This window comes from Beta vulgaris, chromosome 4 (genome assembly GCF_026745355.1).
Source record: "Beta vulgaris subsp. vulgaris cultivar EL10 chromosome 4, EL10.2, whole genome shotgun sequence".
Taxonomy (NCBI): domain Eukaryota; kingdom Viridiplantae; phylum Streptophyta; class Magnoliopsida; order Caryophyllales; family Amaranthaceae; genus Beta; species Beta vulgaris.
In genome coordinates this window covers 44,811,162-44,832,927 of record NC_079205.1, presented here as the reverse complement: position 1 = coordinate 44,832,927, position 21,766 = coordinate 44,811,162, and the positions used below count along the sequence as shown (strand labels likewise).

At 38.9% G+C, this 21,766-nt stretch overlaps 1 protein-coding gene and 1 long non-coding RNA gene across 2 annotated transcripts; both read left to right on the top strand.

Moving 5' to 3' along the window:
* The first annotated feature begins 16,654 nt into the window (after positions 1-16,654).
* LOC130591275 (uncharacterized) lies at positions 16,655-17,807 on the top strand. The gene is made up of 2 exons (XR_008969076.1): positions 16,655-16,955; positions 17,636-17,807. It is a non-coding gene; the product is annotated as an uncharacterized LOC130591275 (long non-coding RNA).
* Positions 17,808-18,635: 828 nt separating this feature from the next.
* On the top strand, positions 18,636-21,073 carry LOC130591274 (uncharacterized). The gene has a single exon (XM_057394317.1). It carries the CDS (start codon positions 18,680-18,682, stop codon positions 19,541-19,543), a length of 864 nt encoding a protein of 287 aa, XP_057250300.1. The 5' UTR covers positions 18,636-18,679; the 3' UTR covers positions 19,544-21,073.
* Positions 21,074-21,766: the final 693 nt, after the last annotated feature.

Sequence of the window (21,766 nt, the reverse complement as noted above, 5' to 3'; positions counted from 1 at the left end):
CATGCAGAGGATGAAGATGTAAGAAGAAAGGGGATCTCCTTGTCTCTGGCCCGCAGAAGGAAAGAAGACCTTCGAAGGCTCACCGTTAACCAACACTGAGTAGGAAACAGTGGAAATACATTGCATAATCCACCCCACTCAATTCTCTGGAAAATTCATCCTTCTTAGCATAACTTCCACAAAATCCCACTTGATTCTATCGTAAGCCTTGCTAAGGTCCACTTTTAGGATTCCAGCAAAACTATTTCCTTTTTTCCTCTTCTTAACCCAATTAATTATTTCATGAGAAACAAAACAATTATCCAACATTTGCCTTCCCAGGACGAAGGCGTTTTGATATTTATCCACAATATCTCCCATGATTTGCTTAAGATGATTAGCAAGAGTTTTCGCTATAATCTTGTAGGAATAATTGCAAAGACTTATGGGTCTGAAATCCTTCGTTTCGTGCGGTCTATCTTTCTTAGGAATGAGCGTGATAAAAGTCCGATTCTGCTCTCTTAGCAAGAACCTTGATGTGAGGAAGGAGTTCACGTTATCGAGAACGTCCGAGCCCACAATGTCCCAGTTTTTTTGAAAGAAAATTGGAGGGGAACCATCTGGGCCTGGAGACTTAAGAGGTTTAGAGCTGAAGCACGCCTTTTTGATCTCTTCCATAGAAAAAGGCATATTGAGAAGGTCAATGTGGTGTTGGGAGAGCGAAAACACTGGAGAGAAGAAAGGATCATTGACTTGTAATCTTTCCCCGCCACTTTCCTCACATTTGTAAATTTCTTTGAAGCTTTCAAGGAAGAGACTTTTAATCTGAGCTTGATTTGTAATCCAGGCCCCTTCTTCATTTTTGATAGCTCTAATCTCATTTCTCGCGGACCGCCCTTTGACACTCTTATAGAAAAACGCTGACGTTTTGTCTCCGAATTCTTCCCACCTAGATTTTGCTCTTTGCTTCCAGTATTCAGTTTTTGTGTCAATGGATAGTAAGACCTGATTACGACTCTCTTGGTCACTATCTGCTTGGAGGTGTGAAGAGATTCCCAATTGGTGATCCGAAAGTTTATTGTTAATGTCTACCCAGTTGATGTTGTGAGATTGTTTATAACAAAGACACCAACTTCTAATTCTCCTTAGACTACCTTGCAATTTTCTTTGGAGCACAAGGAAGGAGAGCCCTCCTGGACTCCTTCCCATTCATTCTTAATAATTTCGCACACTTCTGGATGATGGAGACTCCAAGCATCAAGGCGATAAGGTCGTCTCCTCTTTTCTTTTATTGGTGGAAGAGTTTGAAGCACTATTGGACTATGATCTGACAAAAGAATGGGGAGGTTCCAAATAGAGGCTTCTGGATAATCATCCTTCCAATCCGGATTGCAGAAGGCCTTATCTATGCGCTCGTAAATTGCATCTGCATTTAATCGATTGTTTGTCCATGTATAGTTTACTCCATGGTAGGGTAAGTCCAGAAGATTATTCGTAAGTTTCCAATCCAAAAATTGCGTCGCGCCCTTTAACATCCGAGACACCCCTAGTTTTTTATTAGATAAGGTTTCTACGTAATGAATTTGTGTGTGTAAGCAAGTGATTCCATCATATATGTAACATGCTCGTTTTTAAAAAGGATTTATTAAATATTAGTTATATTTGTTAAGTTTATTATATTTCGAATATTGTTATTTTATTTGAAATTAAGAGTAATGGTTATTTATTTTTGTCTTGTTTGTAATATATTTACCTAATTTTATAAAGTTCTTATTAATATCATTATAATATATTTTGTGCTACGTGCGCAATTAGTTGAATGGTATTTGATCAAATATGAAACTATATTTGATTTCTCTTCTAAAACATTTTCCTACTAATTTAGGAAACTTCAAATTCTACACCTTTGTCGGTTTACTTAATAAACCAAACATCCACCCCCTCTGCTCGATTTTTCATCTCACAACAACAAAACCCCAAACCCATGCCTCATTCTCTCCCCCCGTGTTCCCTCTCAAACCCCAACCTGTGATAATCGAAAACCCATACCCTCACCCGCGTTTCTCCCGGGCTCGCCAGAGTTTCCCTTTGCTGTCGGCGCTTCCCCGTTCTTTTCCTTTCCTTTTCGCTGCTGTGCGTGCGCTGCTGCTCGATAGCCACCGTGGTCGTTGTTGTTGCTCGCCAATGAAACACAATCGCCGCTAAGCTGTTGTTGCTGTTGTTGTGGTCTTCCCCTCCCCTGTTCTTGCCCGCTTTGCTGCCGTTGATTATTGGTACCGCTGTTGTCGGTTGTCGCCGCTGCTGTTGTTCGCGTCGTCGTGGGTTGATGCTACCAACACCTTGCTGTTGGTGGTTGAGGCAAAGTACAGAAGGTACTTTCCCTTGTGTTGAAAATTGTAGTTGGTTGTTAACTTGTTATCGTTGTGGTGATCTTGTTGATGTTAATAAGTTGTTGATTGTTGTTGTTCTTCTGTTATGTTGTTGTGTTGTTGCTATGTTATTGTTGTTGTTATGGTTAGGATTCCTTTGCAAGCTTAATTAGATTTTATCTCAAATTAGTTAATCTACGAATGGAATCATGTGAAGAATTAGGTTGCTTTTACTATGCTTTGTTAGGTTGCTAATCTGCAAGTATCAATTAATAATTGGGTATTATCTTAGTTGACGCGAGATTATGTGAATGACTCACTTAGTATTCAATTAGAATTTGGTTTATGGTTCTTGGAAGTTTATTGAGTTTAAGAATGAACATTATTCATGTATGTAGTTCAATTAAGTATTATCATAACAAGGTCAAATATTTTCTATAGTAATGAGTGAATCAAGTAAAGTTTCTTTATTTGAGATTATTGTAATTTATTATTATTGTTGTAAAGGAATTATATGGAGCTCTAAGTTGAATTATAATTACTTTATGCTTTAAGTGATGGTTGTTAGTGTTTACAGATAAGTTAAATATCGAGTGTATAAATGTAGGATATTGATCAAGTTCCTATCTTTGCTTCTCAAATATGTGGAATCTAGTTATGTGTTATTAATGGTGGTTTATGAGTTTTGGAGGATAAAATATTTAGTATAAAGTAGGAACAAGAATTATGAGTTGTTAAATCGTGAATGTCTTCATTATTGTAATATGTGAATTACGTGTAATCTTATGATGATGGTTTATTTATAACTAGAATGGTTTTCTATAATTGATTTCGTAAAGTTCTAAGAAGAGGTTCATTTTGGTGAAAGCGTACTCTAAGATTTAATAAAGGATTAAAACAATTAGTTTCTGCAATAGCAGAGTATCTAATTAGAAGTGTTCAATAGTGTCCGAAAGAATAATATTTGAGTAGACTTTAAAAGTATATAGATGAGCTATGCGAATTAGTTTCTAAAAGAGCATAGTATATGATTGAAATTGTTCAATGAGTTGAGTATCTTATGAATTAGACTTCAAAAGTGAATTGGCTTAATTAGTAATATCACATGAAGTTGGAGAGAGGTTTAATTAATTACTAGTAATAGTATAAAAAGCATGGAGGTTAGTTTACCTGTCTATGGATGAGATTAGTGAAGATGTGTTGAATAAAATATTTTAGTTGGATAAATATAAATTGAATAATATATAAAGTTGAACTATTTGACTAGTTTTACTAAAGTAAATTAGTGTATTTAATTGTATAAATAAATGTAACTTGGTTACCTTCAAAAAGTCTCACTCAGATAATGGAATGGTTTTCTAATTAATAATGAGATAAACTCGTTTTATATGATTATAGCCACATGCCATAGTTGAGTTTGTTGTTAAATCTGTTACTTGGAATTCCACGAATGGTATAATATGAATCAAAACAGATTGTTTTCATTAATAAATATTTGATTAATGACCTAGAGTGTGATGTGTAAACTAACTCTCCTTAGATAATTATTTTAAGAGAGAGATCTATGGTAATTGTTGTTGGTGATTGATAACGATTATTATCATTGTTGAGGTAAATGAAGATGGATAATCATAAAGTTTGTAAAAGAGTATAAACTATTAATATACAAGAGTATGGAGTTAATGCGTATATGGTTTAGTAACTCTCGTTAGTTAATTCTAACTGAGAGACTTTTGTCATTGGTTGTGCTATTGAATATGATTGTGGATTAATTGTGCTGTAAGTTTTATGACTGGAATTGGATTGAACCTAAATGCATAAATATATTAAACGTGAATTACGTATGGAGGAACTATGGCATGTGAATAATAGTTTTCTAAAGTGACGTCTTATAATCACCAGTAGAAAAAGGACGATTTGTGTCCCCTCAAGTGCGTCGCACAACAATAGAAACGACGCGAAAACACTATGTTTGTCGCATGGGTTCCTGTGTACGATGCAAAACAACAACAAACAAGTAACAGGGACGAGCAACATGCGTCACACCCTCAAAATGTGCGACGCATATGGGCCATTTGCGTCGTACATCGTCAGGGTGCGACGCATATTCATGCATCCTGGAGGAAAAAAATTAGGCTTATCCGCGTCGCACATGTGAAGGATGCGTTGCAAAAGGGCTACTTGCGTCGGACCCCTTGGCCCATCCGACGCAGATCAGCCCACAACCCATTTTTTTTAACACGCGCAACACCCTCACTAACCTAAATGAATCTCGTTTTGTTTTCTTAACAGCTGTTTTACTTCATATCTCTCTTACTCTTCTCGCTCGCACTCTCTCTCCACGTCAACTCTAGTCTTCGTCTTCCCAATGAATCTCCGGCGACTTATCACTTTAGTCTCCGTTCGTTTCGTCTCAACTAGCGGACCACTCCGTTGGTTCGTTTCGTTTCGTCGCACTCTGTGGGTGTTCTTTCTTTTTCTTTATTTTTCTTCGTTTATTCGTTTCATTTCGTGTTTGGCAGGTGATTCATGGATTTCAATTCAGATCTAAGTTCTATGGAATTGCGTTTTATTATCTGTTTTAATATCATTTTGTTTCTTTTATATCTGATTTTTTTGTTTATTTTTATGGCATTTATCCTAGTCTAGGGTTTATTTTTCAGATCTAGGATTTTCTTCTAAATTTTCAGTTATGAAATTCCTTTTTTCGTTTTCAGATCCGGATTTGCGTCATCTCAAAGTATTTTCTCCGGTGAAATTTCGACTGTAGTGAGAGCTTGCATTTGAGGTGAAGATCTGGATTTGCGTTTGAGGTCTCAACCAAATCAGATTTTTCCGTAGCACCGCCACCCGAAGATTACATGAAATTCTCTCTTTTCTGATTTTCAGTAATTCTATAATCTTCTCTATTTTTCTATAATTTTCTCTTTTTGATTTTCTGTAATTTTATTTAATTGATTTTCTGTAATTTATGTATTTTTTATAAGTAATTATCTCTTTTTCTTTATTTTTTGTAATTTGTTATTACAAATCTACGATTTTTTTTTGTTAAGAAACCAAAATCTTTATTGCAAGTTTGCAACAACCTCATTCGTAGTTCATAAAATTATTTTTTTTATTAAAAATAGCGATTTGCATCGCACATAGCCCATGGTGCGACGCAAATCACTCATCTGCGTCGCAGCAGGCAATGTGCGACGTACATTACCCTCTGAAGTTCTTTGTTGGGCTGGGGAGAGTCATTTGCGTCGCACCGTATACAACGTGCGACACAAATAGCTGAATATCTGCATCGTTTCCGCATTCGACGCAGATCATTGATAGGTCATCTGCGTCGAGACTTGTGCCGTCGGACCCAAATCCGACGCAAATAGGGGTCCCGGGTCCGACACAAATCAACCTTTCTCTACTAGTGAATGTGGTTGGGTGTTCAAAAGATGTTAAGAATCACGAATATTATGGATGAGTTATATGAATGATCTGATTGAGTTATGAGCGATAATCGAAAGGAATCTAAAAGGGAAAAGTAACCTCGTTCTAGTCGACGGATGAGGTGACATGAACAGTGCCCCATGGACTGTGAACATTGGGGACCCCACAGGGAAACCTGCATATTGCTTTGTGGGGTGAAATCGGGTGATATATCAGGTAATGTGAAACCTGTGGATGGTTGATGAAATCAGCGGAAAAACGTACTCTGGACTAGTCGCGATTATTGGCCAAAAGTAAAGCCAATGGTTGGGTGACGACCCCCATTGTCAGAGTGTAAGCTTTGTCTCCTAGGCCACGTTCTTTTTCCCCCAGGTTAAAAGAAAGTTATCTCAAATTGTGAAAATTATATCGATATTGGATTCTCGATAAGGAATCGTATTATGGTAACTTTTTTCGATATTGGATTACCGATAAGCAATCATATCAGGTAAGTAATGAATGTTTATTCAGAATCGAATATGAATATTGATATTGGTTTCCTGATAAGGAGGCATATCATGGTAAGTGATACCAACATTAGATTCCCGATAAGTATTCGTATCTTGTTATGTGGATCTCCGATAAGGAATCATGATAGTGAAAGTGGTTATGATATTTATTGCCTAATAAGAGGTTGTTTATAAAATATAAGGAACTGATTGGTAGAGTATGAAATCATAAGTTTGGAATTGATAAGAAATCAATTAAAGGAGATGAAGTATATTACTTATATCAATGTTGGTAAACCTAGATTTCTTATATGGGATCGTGATACGTTGAAAGGTGAACTAATTAGTTTTATATGAAATATGTATCTGTTACAAGTTTGCTTGAAATCACGTTGTTGGGTTTACTGTTATGTGAATGATGGTGTAGTGAAAAAGAAATAATCGGATAGAGATATAATATGTATTTTCAATAATAATATTGCTGCTAAGCATGTTGTGATGGATGTAATTATTGAACTTATGTTAATTACGTGAGAGGCGTTTTCAAGTGAAAGCCACCAAAGCATGTGTTTTTCTTGATTACGTGTTTAGTACTCTTCTTTGCTGATGTGTGTATGTCGTTTTGTCATTTCTGTGGCCCGTCACTTGCTGGGTGCCAGTATCCTAAATGTTTCAGGTTGAAGCTGTGAGTAATCATTCTGGAGTTGAAGTTGTTATGTTCTGGAAGAATAAATGTAATGTTATACGTGATACCAAAGTGAGTACGCTTGACTTTGTAATAGTTAGTTATCAATCTTTTGTTTAGTTCTTTATATTTAAGAGTCGTTAGTGCTCGATTCTCTATTGGTTGTTGCTTTGCGAAAGCGTTGAGGTTGTTGAGCTTTGGGATTTGGAAATATTTTATTTATTGAAACTGTAACAAGTTTAAATTTTTTCTCGCTTTAGAGTGAGGCTATTTTCAAAGGATATTCTGCCGGATTTTTTATAGAAATTTCTGAGAATAAAGTATGAGAATCAGGGCGTTGTGGTAATAGTTAACTTGAATTGAATAGAGTTGGGAATTGAGTTCCACACTCTTCGATGTTGTTCCGTGAGTGTGATGGTAATAGTCCGGGTTATCTTGACCAATGTCTCTTCCGATATGTCGGATTCTCTGTAAGCTGGTTGGGGAAATTCGCGCTGTTACAATATATTCCTTTGTATATCTTCTTCCTATATTTAACTTGGTATCAAGAGCCATTTGATTCCTAGGGCATGTGAGTATTCAAAAATATATATATATATATATATATATATATATATAATATATATATATATATATATTATATATATATATATATATATATATATATTATAATATATATATATATATATATATATAATATATATATATATATATATATATATATAGTGAGTGCTCCTCCATACGTATTCTCCAATGTCTTCAAACAACTTTTCACTTTTCATTCCAATATTCAAAGGAGAAAATTATCGATCATGGGCTATCAAAATGAAGTCATGTCTTGAATACCTATGAGTTTATGGGATGTTATTTAGAGTAATATTGATCCCACCCATCTTCCACAAAATCCAACACCAACCGAAGTCAAAAAATATGACGAAGAAATGGCTAGAAGCCGAAGGCACTTTCGTGTCTACATGGGGCCGTGTCGGAAGAAATTTTCACAACTATTATGAGTTGTGAATCTCCCAAAGAATCATGAGAGAAAATTAAAGAGGAGTTTGAAGGAAATCGCCTAACAAAATTAATGCAAATTTTGAACCTAAAAAGAGAGTTTGAGATAATAAAAATGAAAAGTGGTGAAGATGTCAAGGAGTACGGGAGTCGATTGATGTCTATTGTCAATCAAATCAAGCTACTTGGTGGAGATTTTACTAGCCAAAGAGTGGTGGACAAACTTCTTGACACTCTTCATGAAAATTATGAAGGTAAAATTTTTCACTTGAAGATAGTAAATATTTGTCCAAGTTAACATTTTCAGAAATAATCAATTAACTCCATCGGTGGATCAAAGGAGGACCATGAGAAATAAAGATGTTGAAAAAAAGAGTGAAAATGTTTTTATATCAAAGTATCCTAATCCAAAGGGGAAAGGCAAATCCCTTCAATGCAACAATTGGCCAAAATTGATCACGACGAAAAAGATTGTTGGTATAAGGGAAAGCCAAAATGCTTCAATTATTAAAAATTTGGACATTTGGCAAAAAATTGTAGGTTAAAAAATGACGAGCAAGAATCTATGGCACAAATGGCCATTGAAGAAAATTTATTTTAGAGTCATGGGTAAGAAGTGCACCATGGAGAGATGTGCTCCAAGTTAATTGATGGTGGGCGGTGATTATGTGTACCCAGAAAATTCGGAGGTGATGAAATTTGCATCATATTTGAAGAAAAGTGCTTCATATAATTGTTTTACTAACTTTGAATTAAGAGGGTATGTTGGATAATTAGTAAGTAATTCAAAGTTAGTTGTTTGACTTTCCTATGTTTTAGGAATAAATGTTTAGTTGATTAAGTTAGTGGTCAGTTAAGATTTCTAGCTTAGGTTTAGTATCTATTTGTTGAGTTTCGTAGTATAGAACGTGGGACATGTTCCCCACTTATGTTACTTTCCTTAGTTTAACAACTTAAGTGTAAGTGCCTATTTAAAGGCAAGGGTTCTACGTAATAAATTGGTGTGTGTAAGCAAGTAATTCCAAACTATATTTCTTCGCATATTTCTTCCTATATTTAACAAAAGACTGTCTAGTTTGTCCTGCATCAAGACATGCTTGACATATAGTGTCATGTTTACATGATGAGAGAGTCAAATCAGAACTTAAAACATATAGATTAGAGAAAGGAATATGTCCCAATTTGAGAAGCCAAAGCTGAGCTTGTTCAAGAGCTAAAAAACAAGCCATAGGAGAAGTAGATGTAATAGATGCTTTTGAAGACCGCACATTGTATACACCAAAATGCCACATTACTAAGAACCTGAGGCCTTTTCATCAAAGGGCCCTGATAAAACATTGAGTAGCTGAGAATGAGACATTTCATTTCAAGTTTAAGCACAACTTATTTACAGATAACAAGTTGTATTGGAAATCAGGAACATGTAGCTCATGATGAAGCTTGATGCCATCAACAAGAGAAATAATACCAATATTATGCTGTATCAAAATCTTCCTACCGTCAGGAACAGTAATATGCAAGGAATCAACCTGGAAAGACCCTCATCACTTATTCTAGAAGGGGCAAAAGGGCAGCCATAGGTGACTCAGCAAAATAACAGATTATTCCCTAGTGATATGATGAGGTGTCAGAGTAGTGGAAAGATTTACACTGAAAAATAGTACCATAGTAGTGGAGAGGAAAAAAGTGACGTGTGCACTGAGGGTAGCAGTAGTTAGCCTATAAATAGTAGCATGTTAGGAGAGAAAAGGCATGAATGAAATTATCTTGTATTAGCTTATTCCTGGGAGAGTCCTCACCTCCCGAAAGTGAGTTAGTTTGTATATTGGTTGATCCTTGGTCCTTAAATTCATCCATATCCTTGTGGCTATTTTCTGTTATTTGTCTGTGGTTCTGGTTTCTAGCAACTTGGTATCAGAGCAAGGTTGCGAAAGGAGGCGGCGCAATGGAGGATGACCATCAGCAGCGTATAACCCTGTTAGAACAGAACCTAACATCCATAAACACCACCCTCACCGACATCAGGGCACAGCAGGTAACTATGAAAGAAGGTTTAAAAGGTAGAGTTAATCGGGTGCGAGAGACTCAGGTGGGGATGATTGCTTAGATGCGGAAAGAACAGAGGGCTTTTCAGGAGGAAATGAGGATGTCGGTTCGAGCCCTGAGAGATCTCTCTCGAACTCCCACCTAAGAAGTTAGGCCTCATCGAGGGTATGGCGAGGGGAACCTCCGTGAAGAAGCCTTGGAGAACCCCACTAACGAGGGAGAAGAAGAAGAAGTGGGGTGGAATCCTCACGGAACGTCGGTGCTAGGGAACTCGAGGTTTAAAAATTTGGATCTTCCACTTTTTAACGGCGAGAACCCCGATGACTGGATAATGAGAGCCGAGAGTTATTTCAAGTTCCATTGGCTTAATTACGGAAGGGGAAAAGGTGGAAGCGGCGGTTGTAGCCTTAGAAGGAGACGCCTTACTCTGGTTTCAGTGGGAAGACAATCGTCGGACCATTGCGAGATGGGAGGAGCTGAAGGGAATGTTATTGAGGCAATTTCGACCGGCGGCGGCAGGTACACTCCATGAACAGTGGTTGAACCACCGCCAAACAGAGAGGATGGGGGTAACAGAGTACGGCGCAAGTTTATCGAGCTATTAGCCCCATTGGGTAATGTACAAGAAGAAGTGGCTAAAGGCCAGTTTATTAACGGGCACAAGGAAGATGTGCGGGCCGAAGTACGGTTGTTGGGCCCAAGGACTCTGGACTTCGCTATGGACCTCGCTATTAGGGCTGAAGACAAAATTAAGTGTCTTGCTCCCCAGAAACACCCATACCTTAACCCAAGCCAAACACAAACCCTGAATATCACCCATACCCAAACCCGATTTTCACCCGCCTACTCCAACAGGGGATTCACTACATCCGTAGCCCAACCCTTAAAACCCACTCACTCTTATGTTCAAAGTAGCCAAAAAAACACCCAGCCCATATCTGCTACAAACATGAGGAGGGAGAAGTGCAGTATCGGCGGGAGAGAGGTTTGTGTTTCAAATGCGATGACTAGTGGAGTGCGGGGCACGTTTGCCGGCGAAAGGAGTTGGGCGTGATAATCGGGGCCCGCGACGACGAGGAGGAGGTATAGGAGGTGGAGTTGGAAGACGACGAGGGTACCCAAGGTGAGCTGACCACCCCCGTTCAAACGGAGATTTCCTTAAACTCTGTGCTTGGAATCACCACCCCTCGGACCGTGAAGATGAGAGGAATGATACAAGGGGAAGAGGTTGTAGTTATGGTGGATCCCGGGGCCACCCATAACTTTATCTCCACTAAAGTCGTGCAAAACCTCAACATACCCGTCACCGCCACTAAAGCTTTCGAGGTCACGCTGGGCACTGACGATGAGGTGCAAGGGCACGATGAGTGTAAATCCGTTGTTTTGCATTTGTAGGGGGTAGAGATAGTTGAAGACTATCTACCCTTAGCTTTGGGTAATTCGGACCTCATCCTGGGAATACAGTGGCTGGCTAAATTGGGTACCATGACAAGCAATTGGAGAACGCAGGTGTTGCGTTTCAATCTGGGGACAAAAAAGGTGACGTTAAAGGGAGATCCTTCTTTGGGTAGGACCTTGATTTCCTTGAAGGCCATGTTAAGGGCGATTAGAAAAGAAGGGGGAGGGATATTAGTGGAGATGAACAAGTTAGAAGGGGCGGAATCCGGCATACCCACACCAGCTATACCCTCCTGCCTTCAACCCATTATATAGAAACACTCCTCGGTTTTTTCCTTACCCAAGGGGCTTCCTGCCTTAAGGGGCCACGAACATTCAATACTGTTGAAAGAGGGTAGTGATCCGGTTAGCGTGCGCCCATACCGATACCCTCAGGTGCAAAAAGATGAGATCGAAAGGTTAATTGAAGATATGCTCCAAGCTGAGATTATCAGGCCATCTACAAGCCCTTTTTCTAGCCCAGTCCTTTTGGTTAAGAAGAAAGATGGAAGTTGGCGATTTTGTGTAGATTACCGTGCTCTAAACAAATCCACCGTCCCGGATAAGTATCTTATCCCCATGATCGATGAGCTGTTGGATGAACTTAAGGGAGCTACCATTTTCAGCAAACTATATACACCTAAAATCCGGGTATCACCAAATCAGAATGAAGCTGGGGGACGAGCCAAAAACAGCCTTTAGAACACACCAAGGACATTATGAATTCATGGTTATGCCCTTCGGCTTAACCAACGCCCCTTCCACATTCCAAGCCCTCATGAATCAGATTTTTAAGCCCTAACTCCGCAAATTCATCCTGGTTTTCTTTGATGACATACTCATTTATAGCCCCACCATTGAACTCCATAAATCGCACCTCTCTTTAGCCCTTGAAACCCTCCTCCACCACCATTTGTTCGCCAACCTACAGAAATGTGAGTTCGGGCAAGCTAAACTAGCTTATTTGGGCCATGTTATCTCTGCCCAGGGGGGTCTCGGTGGATCAAGATAAGATTCAGGCCATGCTCCTATGGCCCCTGCCTAAGACTCTAAAGGCTTTGAGAGGATTTTTGGGGTTAACGGGATATTACAGGAAGTTTGTGGCCGGGTATGCGAAGGTGGCCCATCCCCTAACCATATTATTGAAGAAGGATGGTTTTCATTGGTCGGAGGAGGCTACCCTTGCCTTTACAGCATTGAAGAAGGCTATGACAACAGTACCCACACTCGCCTTACCCGACTTCACCAAGATGTTTGTGGCGGAAGCAGGCGCATCCCACACCGGTTTAGGGGCTGTCCTCTCACAGGACAACCACCCCATAGCCTATTTCAGTCAAAATTTGGGGCCAAAAGCTCAGCACAAATCCATCTAGGAGAAGGAATTCATGTCAATTGTTCTCTCTGTCCTCAAGTGGCGACATTATCTCATAGGGAGGAAATTCATCAAAAAAAACTGACCACCAGAGTTTGAAGTTCTTGATGGAGCAAAGGGAGGTAGGTCCAGAGTATCAAAGGTGGGTAAGCAAACTGTTGGGCTACACTTTCGACATAAGTTACAGGTCCGGGGTAAGCAACGTAGTTGCGGATGCTTTATCAAGGCAGGGAAAAGATGACTCTGAGCTGAACGTGATCAACACAACTAGCACTTTTGCGTGGGCTGATTGGTTACCCCAGGTGCAGCAAGACCCTTTTATTCAGCATCTAACACAGGCGGTACGTGAGGGTAAGGACCATCCGCTGGGTTAAACTGTACAACAGGATATCTTGAAGTATAAGGGACGGGTGGTGCTGCCTAGCAGGTGTGCTTTAGTTAAACTCCTCCTCCAGGAGTATCATGATGGACCACAAGGGGGTCATTCAGGAGATTTGAAAACGTATCAGAGGTTGGCCAGTGAGTGGTATTTGCCGGGGATGAGAAGGGAGGTCCAGAGATATGTGCAAGCATGCCAAGTGTGCCAGCAAAATAAGCAATCCACTCTGAAACCGGGCGGGTTGCTTCAACCTTTACCTATCCCCTTGCAAGTATGGGAAGATATTAGTATGGATTTTATTGAAGGGTTGCCCACATCACATGGTAAGGACACACTCCTGGTTGTGGTAGATAGATTAACAAAGTATGCTCATTTCCTCAAACTTAAACACCCTTTTTCTGCTCCTATGGTGGCTGGCATTTTCACCTGAGAAGTGGTGAAACTTCATGGTATTCCTGTGTCCATTGTCTCAGATAGGGACAAGTTTTTCTTGAGTTTGTTATGGAAGGAGGTCCACAGGCTACAAGGCACAACATTGCACTACAGTACTGCCTATCACCCCCAGTCTGATGGACAGACGGAAGTAGTGAGCAAAAGCTTGGAAGCATACCTCAAGTGCTTCACACATGGCAAACCCAAACCATGGGCCAAGTGGGTACATTGGGCTGAATTCTGGTACAACACCAGCCTAAATTCCGCTACAAAATGCACTCCTTTCAAAGCCCTGTATGGAAGGGACCCACCCCACCTCACCAGGTATGCCCAGGGTCACTCCCCTGTGTCTTCTGTGGAAGAACAACTGTTGGAGAGGGATGCGATGCTCGATGATTTGAAGGGTCACTTAGTCCAAGCACAACAACTCAAGAAGTTTTATGAAGATAAGAGTAGAAGGGAAGTGCATTTTCAAGTAGGGGAGGCTGTATACTTGAAACTCCAACCATACAGACAAAAATCCTTAGCCAAGAGAGCAAATGAAAAACTCTCACCTCGCTTTTATGGGCCCTTTGAGATCCTAGAGAAGATCGGACCGGTGGCCTATAAACTTAAACTTCCTCCACAGTCCAAAATCCACCCTATGTTCCACATTTTGCAATTGAAACCTGCCATTGGCCTTCTCCCTGGGGCGAACTAGATGTAATAGATGCTTTTGAAGACTGCACATTGTATAGACCAAAATGCCACATTACTAAGAACCTGAGGCCTTTTCATCAAAGGGCCCTGATAAAACATTGAGTAGCTGAGAATGAGACATTTCATTTCAAGTTTAAGCACAACTTATTTACATATAACAAGTTGTATTGGAAATCAGGAACATGTAGCTCATGATGAAGCTTGATGCCATCAACAAGAGAAATAATACCAATATTATGCTGTATCAAAATCTTCCTACTGTCGGGAATAGTAATATGCAAGGAATCAACCTGGAATGACCCTCATCACTTATTCTAGAAGGGGCAAAAGGGCAGCCAGAGGTGACTCAGCAAAATAACAGATTATTCCCTAGTGATATGATGAGGTGTCAGAGTAGTGGAAAGATTGGCACTGAAAAATAGTATCATAGTAGTGGAAAGGAAAGAAGTGACGTGTGCATTGAGGGTAGCAGTAGTTAGCCTATAAATAGTAGCATGTTAGGAGAGAAAAGGCATGAATGAAATTATCTTGCATTAGCTTATTCCTGGGAGAGTCCTCACCTCTCGAAAGTGAGTTAGTTTGTATTTTGGTTGATCCTTGGTCCTTAAATACATCCATATCCTTGTGGCTATTTTCTGTTATTTGTCTGTGGTTCTGGTTTCTAGCATAATATAAGTCTCTTTATGCTTTTTAAAGGTTTATGTATCAAACATTAGCAGTGTATAACACATATGATGTGAAGCACCACTGTCCAATATCTATTTAGAGTTAGAACAGGATAGAAAACAATAAGATATACCTGTCATTAGAGCATGTAAAGAAGGATCCAAAGATTCAGGTTGAGAAGAAGATGATAATTGTTGTCGAGTCTTTTCAATGAGATTAAGTAAATGCTAATATGATCCACATTCATCATACGAGACTATTTTGATGTATTGTAAGCACATTGTTCTTCATTATGAACATCAGCAACTATCCTTTTGCCATTGTCTTTATGTAATATCCCCAAGTTCTAATTTTATTTAATTGATAACTAATCTTAGTTAATAAACTAAAAGTGAACCAATCTTAGTAAATAAAAATTAGTAAGTCAATTTCTAAGATATTATGTTTAGTAATTTTGGATAATGAGGTTCATAAATTAAAATTCTAAAGTCTCTAGTCAACCTTGTAAGTAATTTGGAAATTGAATGAATACATAAGGTGAGTAATAAAATTAGCAAAAGAAACTCCAACTCATAAAATGAGCCCAACCAAACTCAGTAAATAAGAAATAAAAGAAAAAGAGGAAAATCATCTTCCTCCTTTGTCAATGGCGTGTAAGACTACAACTCTCAAGCCATGGAATTCCTCTTCTTCCCTTGTTTTACAAAACCAGAAACATTTTTATAATTATACTTTTTCCCTCACAAACTCATTAACCCACTGAAATTCACTCAAAAACAATTGGTTAAGCTTCTTTGTTTTCTTGAAAAACCAATACCATGCTCATGGTTTGGTGAATTTTTAATTTCTGAAATTCATCTTGTGAGATAGCAATTTCCTCTATAAATAGGGAGATTGAGTTTGAAATTTTCCACACAAAAATCAACAACAATTCAGAAAAAAATAAATCAACTAAAAGAATTTGGGACAAGAATTTTCAAAACTTTTAACTCCTCTGTTCTTCTGTTTCGGCCACCACCACAACCACCTCACAGCCACCCCGTCCCACTTTCCGACCACCATTGGCGAGCCCACACCCAGCCGACCAACCGTCGACCGTCGCCCTCTCTCTCGCGCACCCTTCGACCCCCCCCCTGCACTCTCGCCCATTCTCTCTCCTCTTTCGCGAACTGCACAGCACCACCACACTCACCTTGCTGCTCGCCGCCCTTCTGTCGCCTTCGCCGCCTCGGAACGCTGCCCTCGCCGGACCCCTGCCGCGACGCCGAGCCCCCTCCCCTGCGTGTGTATTCTGTTTTTGAGGTGAGTCTAATGTTTTACAATTGTTTTCTAAAATGTTGACTTTATAATGTTTATATATACTAACTTCCTAATTTATTAAACCCTTTTGGCTATGTAATAATAGTGTTGATAATGCAAGCTTATAACTAAGTTAAGTCACTTATAAATTATATGTTAGCTAAGTCCAGCAAATGTTATTTACAGTTAGTCCTTCAAAAACATAAATAGTCAAACTTTAAATTATTTAAGTTATAACATGCTTCCTTATATATTTCTAAACTAGTTTAAAAATTATAGTCACTTCTAATTTTAATAAGTAACTAACTTATATGAGTGCCCTATTAAGTTATAAAACTTATAACATAATAATATGACTAATTGAAGGATAATACTTTTATTCGATTTTTAAGTAATATCTATAGAAATAAGTATAAAGGTTTGGATAAACTATTATAACTTCAGTTTATTACGTAATCACTAAATAAGCTAGACTTTATAACTAATATAAACCATATTATAAACTAAGAATCATACTTAAGGAGCACTTATGTTAATATTTTCCATTAATTTCTAACTTATAAAATACTCGTTTTGAAACTTAAAAGAACTCGTTCCTCGGAGCTCAATAAGGACGATATCAAGGACATAAGAAGAGGATTATTATTATTCTGCAATCAAGGTAACATCTACTGCTAGTACCCGCAATTCCCTTCAAATGTTTTTATGAACATGAGAACAATGTGATTTAGTGAAAGTTTATCAAAATGTTTATTCTTGAGTTGCGGGATGATTACTATGATTTATTTGTAAGTACATTCTATGAGTTTCATGAACTGGATGGATTATCATGGCCTATGATTTATGAAAAGTTAATATGAGATGAAATGATTTTGCTACCTTAATTATTGAGGTAGAGCTGAGATAAATGACTGATGTTTATCACCTATGAATATTAAAAGTAACGAAACATGATAACGTAAAGTGAAAGAACTGGTTTGCTGAGCTGATTGGCGGTCGTATACGTACCGAGCTGTTTATTGGGGCACTGGCCCATTACTGTTTATTAGGGCACTGGCCCGTTACTGGTGTAGGGTAATGCCCGGGCACAGCGTTGCACAGTGGTGCATACACATGGCTGGGAGACGTCCCAGAGCTGACTGATTTTGCAGCAACCAGTGTAAGAAAAATGGATAAAAGGATTAATGGCTTATAAAGGTAAAGCTGAATGAATGGTATTTCGACAAATGTTTGAGTTATTCTTTCCCCCTGTTTCAAATAAAATGAGTTGAAATGAATTTACGTTGCTGGAGTAGCTTGTTACTGGGCCTCGGCTCATAACGTTTTGTATTTATGTTTTAGGTACTGCTGGGGACGATGGTACTGCGTAGTGGCAAGGATTACCACCTTATTAAATCATCTAGTAATAGTGCTACTAACTTGTAAGGTTAACTTAACTAGAATGTAAGACCATATACTTTAATATAAATTATCATTGTCATGTCATGTAACGTTAACGTTGTTTACTTTATTATATCATAACATGTTTAAGTTATCACTATTATCTCATAATGTTTAAATATGTTATATGATTGTGGCCTTGCACCTTCCTAACCGAAGGTGCGGCAGTAATGCCTCGACTAAATAGGTATTCCGCTGCTAATTAGATTATCTTAAATAGTGAATTAGTAGTCGGGGCTTACAGAGTGGTATCCGAGCAAACGGTTCTGAACCATAACGTTTAACCCCATGGTTTTACGTTAAATAAAAATATCTAAGTTATAAAGAAGATTCAAAGGTACATTGGTTAAATTATAGATAAAATAAGGAATTATGGTTAAATTAAATTAAGTAAATTGAAAACTAAAATGTTTATAATGAGTGTGAGCGTAGGATGTGGGAAATGGGAATATTTTATAATTTTATTTCAACGTAACTGTAATTTGACATGCTGAATGTCGACCGTTGATGTCAACAACGATGTTACAAACGATGCTGAAAATGTGCACGTGGAGGATGTGCATATAGAGGATGACCAGGATGATGATTATGAACCTTTAGACAGAAATGCAGAAAGGATGGAAAGGTTGGAAAATAGAGCACTATGTTAGCTGAGTTAATCCAAGAATCCCGGAGGAAGGTAGTTACTAATGAAAATGAGAGCGCTGCGATGTTCAAAAAGTTCTCATCTCTTAACCCACCTTTATATGATGGTAAGCCTGATCCAGTGGCGTTTGAAGATTGGATTAATCGCATTGATCAGCTGTTTGAAACCTTGCAATGCCCTGAGAAATGGAGGGTAGACTTTGTTGTATTTTATCTCACGGGCCAAGCAAGTTTATGGTGGAAGATTGTTAAGGAAATAAAAATGAACCTGGGTTTGGATGGAGTAAACTTCAGGATTTGATGCGAGATAAATTTTACCCTCCTTCACTTAGGAAGCAGAAGGAAGATGAATTCCTTCACTTACAGCAAGGTACAATGAGTGTTTTGGAATATGCTAATAAGTTCATGGAGCTTTCAAGGTTCGCACCTGAGCTAGTAGCTAGTGAGCAGTCAAGGATGAACCGCTTTGAGCGAGGTCTTCAGCTCAAATATCAGGATAGGTTGGCATCTCAAAGGTTCACTTCATATCAGGATATGGTTGATGTTGCCGTTAATGTGGAACGGGTAGTATTGCTTCGAGAATCTCAAAATAGTAACTTTAAAAGGAGGAATGATGGAAGGAGTGATAATCCAGGAGGAGCAAAAAGGCCGAATCAGGGTTATCAAGGAGGCCAAAACTTTAGGAGGAATGATACCAATCAATTCGGTTACAGAGGACAAGGAGGCAACAAACACCAGAACAACTATAAGGCATCAGCAAACAGATCCCAAGGGTGTACTAAGTGTGGAAGAATGAGTCATGTAGCAAATGAGTGTCGTATTGGCACAAACACTTGCTATCGGTGCGGAAGCCATGAGCATTATGTTCGAGAGTGCCCAAAGCCACCAGGGACCACCAATGCCATAGGAGGGACTACTTCTGGTGGTACTGACCGCAACCGAAGCAGCAACAATGCCGGAGCATATCGTAATCCACCACGACAAGCACCAACAGGAAGAATCTATGTCATGAGGCAAGATGAAGCTGAGAATGATGACACTGTTATTACCGGTACCTTCTCTATCCATTCTTTGCCTGTCCATGTTTTATTTGATTCTGGAGCCTCACATTCTTTCATTTCCTCCATTGTTTGCCAAAAGCCTGAACTTGCAACCATCATGTGACTTTTCCTCTCTAAATGTTGCCCTACCTACTGGTGAAACTGTGAGATGTAGAGTCATGTATAGGAATTGTCCAATTGTGTTGGGGAAAGTTGAGTTTCTAGTTGACCTTGTAGAATTTGAGTTATCTGAGTTTGATGTGATTTTGGGGATGAATTGGTTGACTAAATATGAGGCTGACATTAATTGTGTTAAGCAGAGTGTGACCCTTAAAGCACCTGATGGGCGTAGAATTTCATACCAAAAGTTTGTGACAAAACCTCAAATCCAAATTGTATGGGTTGAGAGCTCAAAAGATGCCTGAGTTTGACTATTTTGGGTACCTTTGTAGTGTCATAGATGTAAATTCCCCTAAACCTTCCATAGCTGATATACCTGTGATTTGTGACTACCCAAATGTGTTCCCCACGAGATACCTGGTATGCCTCCACGAAGAGAATTAGATTTTAGCATCGAGATAATCCCAGGAGCAGCCCCCATTTCCAAGGCACCCTATAGGATGGCCCCAACCGAGTTACAAGAATTGAAGAAACAATTAGATGAGTTACTTGAAAAAGGATATATTCGACCGAGTGTGTCACCTTGGGGAGCGCCAGTTTTATTTGTGAAGAAAAAGGATGGAAGTTTAAGGTTATGCATTGATTATAGGGAATTAAACAAGATCACCATTAAAAATAAGTACCCATTACCCCGCATAGATGATTTGTTTGATCAACTTCGAGGTGCAAAAGTCTTTTCGAAAATAGATTTGAGGTCTGGTTACCATCAACTTCGTATCAAGCCTGAGGATATTCCAAAAACTGCCTTTAGAACCCGGTATGGCCATTATGAGTTTGTTGTTATGCCCTTTGGGTTAACCAATGCACCATCTGTATTTATGGACTTAATGAACCGTGTCTTCAAGCCATACCTAGACAAGTTTGTGGTTGTTTTCATTGATGATATTTTAGTGTACTCTAAGAACATGGAGGAACATAAGGAGCATTTGAGGAAAGTAATGGAGATGTTAGTGGAAAATCAATTATATGCTAAGCTGTCAAAGTGTAAATTCTGGCTCAAGAAGATATCATTTTTGGGACATATTATTTCTGAAGAAGGAGTGTCGGTGGATCCTGAGAAAATAAAAGCAATAGTGGAGTGGCCTAGACCAACTAATGTTCCTGAAGTTCGGAGTTTCATGGGATTAGCTGGCTATTACAAAAGATTTGTGCAAGATTTCTCTAGAATTGCCTTACCCATAACCAAACTTGTGAGGAAGAATGTCAAATATAAGTGGACTGAGGAGTGTGAGACTGCCTTCCAAGAACTTAAAAGAAGACTCACCACTGCCCCTGTTCTTACCCTTCCATCTGGAACCGAGGGATTTGTTATCTATAGTGATGCCTCCAAACACGGGTTAGGTTGTGTCTTAATGCAAAATGGGAAAGTGATAGCATATGCCTCTCGCCAACTCAAAACACATGAACAAAATTATCCCACCCATGACCTTGAACTTGCTGCTGTTGTCTTTGCCCTCAAAATTTGGAGACATTACTTATATGGAGCCTCGTGTCAAATTTTCACTGATCACAAAAGCCTGAAATATATCTTCACCCAAAAAGAGCTCAACATGAGGCAACGTAGGTGGCTAGAATTCTGAAAGACTATGATCTTGATATTCAATATCATCCGGAAAAGCTAATGTAGTTGCTGATGCCCTGAGTCGTAAATCTCACCTGAAAACAATCTGTCTATTCCTCGAGCCATTCATGATGATTTGATGAAGATGGAGGTAGAACTCATTCAGAGGAAAAAGGTGCTTGCTTGAATACAATGGAGGTAAGGCCTGCTTAATGGATGAAATAAAGGGAGCTCAGGGAAAGGATTCACAACTGGAACGAATAAAGTTGGATGTGAAGAATGGGAAGTCACTGGTTTTGTGATCCAAGAAGATGGAACTTTGAGGTTTCAAGGGAGATTATGTGTTCCAAATGATGAAAATTTGAAGAAAAGGATTTTGACTGAGTCTCACAATGCACCATACTCAATTCATCCTGGAGGAAATAAGTTGTACAAGGATTTAAGGCAGGTGTACTGGTGGAGCAATATGAAACAGGAAGTAGCAGACTTTGTGGCTAAATGCCTAACATGCCAGAGGATTAAAATAGAACACCAGAGGCCAGCTGGTTGTTGCAGCCTTTGGATGTGCCAAAGTGGAAATGGGATTCCATATCGATGGATTTCATT

Excerpts from the sequence above, each read along its gene's own strand:
- LOC130591274 (XM_057394317.1), top strand. The coding sequence starts at position 18,680 with ATGCGAGATAAATTTTACCCTCCTTCACTTAGGAAGCAGAAGGAAGAT.